General features: G+C 57.2%; 1 protein-coding gene across 1 annotated transcript in view; it reads left to right on the forward strand.

Moving 5' to 3' along the window:
- Nucleotides 1-301: 301 nt before the first annotated feature.
- SBNO2 (strawberry notch homolog 2 (Drosophila)) overlaps nt 302-6195 on the forward strand; it is a gene marked incomplete at its 5' end in the record, with an annotated part of 11305 nt that continues 5411 nt past the window's right edge. The window contains 9 exons of the mRNA XM_010077774.1: nt 302-419; nt 732-837; nt 950-1103; nt 1454-1630; nt 2069-2166; nt 4156-4238; nt 5194-5394; nt 5736-5911; nt 6086-6195. Coding sequence (XP_010076076.1) covers nt 302-419; nt 732-837; nt 950-1103; nt 1454-1630; nt 2069-2166; nt 4156-4238; nt 5194-5394; nt 5736-5911; nt 6086-6195 — 1223 coding nt within the window. The remainder of the gene's footprint in view (nt 420-731; nt 838-949; nt 1104-1453; nt 1631-2068; nt 2167-4155; nt 4239-5193; nt 5395-5735; nt 5912-6085) is intronic.

Genomic DNA, 6195 nt, shown 5'->3' on the forward strand with positions numbered 1-6195 from the left:
GTCAGTGGGAGGAGGGTGGGAACAGCCGGGATGAACCTTTTCATCATTCTTCTCCCCCAGCGTTACAAGACAAAACACACCTTGGGGGTGAAGGGAGAGGGAGGGGGGAGGACCTGGGGCTCTGAGGGGCAGAGGATTAGGCAAAACCAAGGGATTTTGTGCAGTGCGGGGAAGGAGTCGGTCCCGTTGATGCTGGGACTGGTTGTCCAGTCGGCTGGAGGAGGCTGGGTTATATTTTCTCTCTGCTCCCATCCTCATGATGAAAACAGATCCTTTCTCCTTAACTGACGTTCCCCTCCAGATCGTGTTTGATGAATGCCACAAAGCCAAAAACGCCAACTCTACGAAAATGGGCAAAGCAGTGCTGGACCTTCAGAACAAACTGCCTCGCGCCAGGGTTGTTTATGCCAGTGCCACAGGTGAGCTGCTCCGGGCGTCGTGTGGGCGTCCTGCATGAACGGTCGCCAGTCAGCTCTGTGCTCTGAAGGATGCTTTGGCATCCTGACTCTTTGGCAGGCTGGACTAATTTCTCTCGTGTTTCACTTGTTCCTGGCCAGCTGTTGAGCTGGGTGATGATGTTTGCCCACTTAGGGCAATGTTTGGAAAGGTCCTTGGGTCTCCTGAGGCATGATGGCACAGGACTGTCCTCTTAATTAAAGAGTTCGCTTTACTTGAGTCAAAACGATTCACAGCTGCTGTGATTTTACTGACAGCGGATTCTGTTCAAACAGGTGCCTCTGAGCCAAAAAACATGATTTACATGAGCCGCCTGGGGATCTGGGGGGAGGGCACCCCTTTCAGAGCGTTTGATGAGTTCCTGCACGCGATTGAAAAGAGGTGAGTGGTGCCCAGATCCCTCCCCACTGCCCAGGGACGGCGTCTGGGGGCAGGGTGGGGGTTCTACCCAGGCGCCCGCCGCCGGGGTTTCACCGCTGCCCTCCTCTCCCAGGGGAGTTGGTGCGATGGAGATCGTGGCCATGGATATGAAGGTCAGCGGGATGTACATTGCCAGGCAGCTCAGCTTCACAGGGGTGACCTTCAGAATCGAGGAGATCCCGCTGGACCAGCAGTACAAGATTGTCTACAACAAGGCAGCAAAGCTGGTGAGCTTGTTCTGTGGGAGTGTTTGGGGACCCTAAATGTGGCCATGACCTCACGCTCAGTTTGTTCATAAGAAAGAAGAGGGGTACACACACTCAGCTTATGTAAAAAAATGATCTTACACTTTTTTGCCTCTATTTAAAAGTTCCATACGTGCAAACCCAAGCTTGCAGCATCATGCTAATGCAGAAAGGGAGAATGACCAGACTGTCCGTTCAGCCTGACACAGCCGCATAAATCCTGATGTTAAATCAGATTATCAAACCCCAGACTGCTCTAACCACCTCCTGCACAGCAGTAATGAAAATGAAAACGGAGATATTAACTCAGCCCTTCTCGGTGTCGTCTGCAGTGGGCAGAGGCCCTGATGGTGTTCCAGCAGGCAGCCGACTGGATCGGCCTGGAGTCTCGGAAATCCCTGTGGGGTCAGTTCTGGTCGGCTCACCAGCGCTTCTTCAAATATCTCTGCATTGCCGCTAAAGTCCGGCGCCTCGTTGAGCTCGCCAAGGAGGAGCTGGCGAAGGATAAGGTGCGGTATCGGAGCCTTGCGGCCGCAGCCATCAGTCTTATGTTACGAGTGGAGTTTTTTTGTTTTTTTTTTTTTTTTGTAGCCTGCAACCACAGGGATTTAATTATTGTTCAGCTTGACTTGAAAGCAATTTCAAGCGTCTTAAAGGCCAAATTTCTTTCCAGATTAACCAGAATGAAATGCAGTGTCCAGGTTTCTGGGAACACTCACAGTAAACGATACTGGGAGGTTAACACGGCCTCGTCGTCCGAGGCGTTGCCCGCTGTTCCTTTATGGTAGTCGTGGGCAAGCTGATCTGAAAGGGTGTCCAACACTTGGGACAGGGTCCAAGGGAAATGTACGTGGGGCTGTGGAGGACAGTCTCAAGCTGTGGCTGTTTGTCCTGGCTGCGCGCACCCTCCCTGACACCCCCCGTGCCATCCCTTGTGTCCCCTGCAGTGTATCGTCATCGGGCTGCAGTCCACCGGCGAGGCTCGCACCAGAGAGGTCCTGGACGAGAACGATGGGCACCTAAATTGCTTTGTCTCTGCTGCAGAGTGAGTTGGACATCGCTGTTCTTCTGCTGGGGGTGCATGGGAGGCTGGGGGCGTGCTGGGGGGAGCCCTGCCCTGGGGCCACCCGTCCCCTGCAGTTATGCAGTTCCATGAACACCTCGCCCATCACCCGCTGTGAACAGAGAGGACCTTAGCTGGGTCCTGGAGGCGCTGTTTCTTCATCGTGGCTTTATGAGCTAGGTCTCAGATTTTGAATTGTTGGTGGTCCAGGCTTGCATGAACAGCCTGATCCAGCTCTGCACACTGAAGGAATTGAAGGAGAGCCAGAAGTGTGGGCTCGGGTGTGGATTGTGGGGGTCTGGCACGGGGAAAACGGGGCTGCTGGCAATGAAGAAATGAGCAAGAGGATCTCCTGTAGTGACAGGAGCTGGGGCAGTAACGTGAGGGAGCATCACTGGAGCAGTGAGAGGAAGGAGTGAGAGATGCCGGAGACAGCGCGTGTCCAGTTCAGGCAAAGCTTTCCTCCCGTACGGCTGGAGGGGTCGTGGTGGTCTGTGTCACCTTGCTGTCTCCATCCCCTCCTGAAAAACAAACACCGGCTTGGTGACGGTGTGCAAGGCGAGTCTAACGACTGTGTGGGTTGATCTCGTCTCTTGGACTGGTTTCTGTGTCACAGAACTCAGAGGTGTTGAGCCCAGGGGACTACACGGTCCCTTCGAGCCTGGCTCAGCTGTCGGAGGAGGAAGGGTCTGCTGGTGGTCATCACACCTCTGGGCTCGTCCCCGGTTCTGGAGGCAAGAGCTCTTTGCTCAGCAGCGTTGGCCAGATAACTGAGTGTCTCCTGGCATCTGCTGAGCCTCCAACTGTCCTGGTTTTACAGCACTTCAGGGGATTTCTGAGGGCAGTGTGCTGGGAAGAAGCAGTTGTTTCAAAGATGCCGAGAAATGGGGTTAAAAATAAACAGATTATTCAGGGAGCGAACACCAGCTGGTTCTCAGGGGAGTGCAAGTGTCAGAAAAGGAGGAAGGTCTCATGGCAAGCAGGCTCCAGCCCTGAGAGGCAGTTTTTGCTTTTTGAGCCCCGGGTCACACGGGCTCTTTCTGGAGCCATGCAATTGCAATCGCTGCACAGCCGGCACAGGGCTCTGCCTCCCTCAGCCCCTCACACGGCGGGTCCCAGAGCCCCCTCCCTGCTCTCCCAGGCTCCCTTTTCCTCACTCGGGCGAGTTGTCAAGTCCAGACCTCTCAGCTGCTGCTTTCGGGGTTGGTTTTTGGTTGTTCAGCCAGAGCTCATCAGCATTGCCTTCTCATTGCGCGGGCGGTCGTCACCACCCGCCGTGATCAGCGTTTAAGCCTTTGCTCTTTTATTTGCAGAACAGCTGCAGGAGCATTTGTTTTCCACCTGCTCTGTTTTTTTCCATGCACCTGAAACCTCTGCGTATCCATGGTTGGTCACTTTGCTCCGCCGCGTGGGCAAGCGGGCCCGTGTCCCGTTTGCCCGAGGACTGCTGAACTGACCGTGGTCTCTGCTGTCCCAACACGGAGCGGGGCTGGGACGCTGGGGCTGGCTGGATTTTTGAGTAGTGATGTCACAGCTTCCCAGTAGAGTGTTTCCCATTTAAAACTCCCTCTTAGTTGCGACACGAGGTCTTGCAACTTTGGCACGTGGTAGCGCCAAGCCCAGGGTCTGCTTTGTTGCGGAGTCTCCGTGGAACGGCGCCGCTCCCCCCGCCGGCACGGAGGCCACGGCAGAGTGGTTTTCCCGGCGTTCCGGTGCTCTGCCTTCCCTCAGCACGCCCGTTTCACGGCTGAGGATCTGCAGGCGCAGCCCATGCTCCGGTGGCAGAACCCATTGGTGAACCGTGCCCGGTCCGAGCTGCTGCTGTTCTGCGCCAGCGGCTGGCTGCTCCCCCGCTGGCGGTTGTGGTGCAGGATTTACCCCCTCCCGTGAAATGTGCTGTCTCGAATACATGATAACCGGCAGATGCTCCTGTTCCTGGCAGCTAGAATAAATTTTGCATCTTACTTTCAGAGGCGTCTTTCTATCACTAATTCAGAAGCACTTTCCTTCAACCAAAAGAAAGAGAGAAAAAGGAACTGGCATTAAAAGAAAACGTAAGAGCACACTCCACTGCCCAGCATCTGCCCTCCTGCCTTGCTGCTTCACCCCAGCCACTCGGCTTTTTCTTTCCCTTTTTCCCTTTTCCCTACCTCATGCTTTTTGCTGCTCTGCCTTGGTTCGGGTTTGCCCTCCCGCACATCTCCCGTCGCTCTCTCTCATCTGGAGGATGGCAGCTCTGGGTCATTCCCCCTTTCCTCCCTCTAACCCATGCCCCTGTCCCAGCGCAGATCCTCGCGCGGCAGCTCTGCCCCGTCCCTCGCCGCTCCCTCCCAGGCTCTGCAGGGTCCCGCCTGCACCAAGGGGGGTTTCCCCACCACCCCTTACTTACAGCATGGCAGGTGCCCTGGGGGAAAAAAAAAAAACCCAACACTTCCCTGCTGAATTCTTGGCTGTGGCTGCAGGGAAGAAGAGTTTTGGGATTTGTGCTGCAGCGGGATGTGGGAAGGGGAGGAGGGACGGCAGCGCTGGCAGATGGGGAGCTGTCCCGGCGGGCTGCGGGTGCGGAGCAGCCCGTGTGTGCTGGGTGGTGAGTGGGGGCACGTCGTCCTGTACTGGGAGGTGAACAGAATCCCGAGACACCGGCACCTTCCCGTGTCCTGCACCTTCCTCTGGAGGCAGCCAAGCCCGTGGGCTTCCTCCCCGAGGAGCCAGCACCGCTGTGTGCTCATCCCGATGTGTGCAGCTAGCTTCAGCCCTGATGAAGATTGCCTTGGTCTTCCTTTCTCTCTCTTCCTTTCCCTTTTTCTCTCTCCCTCCCCCTCTCCCTCCCTTCCTAACCACCCCTCCCCACCCGAGAGTCTCTGTCTTTCCGAGATCAACCTTTCACCTGGGGCAGTCTCGGCTGTTGTGTGCTTCCTCCTCCTCCTCCTCTTCCGGAGCTGGCTCTCGCTGTTCTGCCCGACGCTGAGGCTGGGGCTCTGCCTGACGCCGCTGCCTAATCCCCGCCAGGGAAGCAGAGGGGCCGCTGCCCCAAGGCTCTGAAGGGCGTGTGCGACCCCGTGGGCGTGATCAAGATCAGCGACGACAGCAGCACCGACTCCGACATGGGGCTCGACAGCGATTTCAACTCCTCCCCGGAGTCCGTGTTTGAGACGGACGACGTCATCTTCGTGGAGCACACCTACAACGGCTTCGCGGCCGAGGACAGAGGTGAGCCGAGCAGCCGCACGGGGAGTGTCTTCGTGGAGTGGGGAAGCTGCTCCTGTGCTTGGGGCAGCCGGGTGACCTTGGCCAGGTTTTATCCCGCGATGGTCAAACTTGGGCTTGCGAGGTTGACTCCCGTTAAGCTGCTGCGATCAGTGAGCGGGAGTTTGCCCGGCAGTGCTCCGTTCCCCCAGGACAGGCGGAAGCACGGAGGGCCGAGCTCAGCAGCGTGTGTTGGGAGCCAGGGTGGCTTTGCCTGACGGTGCCCCCAGAAGCCCTTCGGGACAACCTTTCCCCTCTGATCTGTGGTTACCAGGTGACTCTGAACTCCTGCATTTTACTTCCAGGTAGTTTTCACCTGCTGCCCTCCCAGAAGGAGATGCACAGCCTGCGAGAGCTCGAGCACGTGGAGAAGATGAAGCAGGACCTCCTAGCGAAAGTAAAAGCACTGGGCAAAGAGCTACCTCTCAATACCTTGGATGAACTGATCAATCACTTTGGGGGCCCGGAGCACGTGGCTGAGGTACTCCTCCCGGTCCAGGGGGGTTTGGGTGGCGCTGGGTGACAGGAAACGGGGCAGCAAGGGGGGGTCCTGCTGGAAGAGGGTTTCCTCTCCTTCCTTGCTGAGAAAGCTGCCTTTCCGCCCCTGGCGGCTCCCCCCCCCGTGACCCGCCGCTCTCTCCCGCGCTGGGTGCAGATGACGGGGCGGAAGGGCCGGGTGGTCTGCAGACCCGACGGCTCCGTCATGTTCGAGTCTCGCGCGGAGCAAGGCCTCTCGATAGACCACGTCAACCTGAAGGAGAAGGA

Source organism: Pterocles gutturalis, unplaced genomic scaffold, assembly GCF_000699245.1.
Source record: "Pterocles gutturalis isolate BGI_N339 unplaced genomic scaffold, ASM69924v1 scaffold2736, whole genome shotgun sequence".
Classification (NCBI taxonomy): domain Eukaryota; kingdom Metazoa; phylum Chordata; class Aves; order Pterocliformes; family Pteroclidae; genus Pterocles; species Pterocles gutturalis.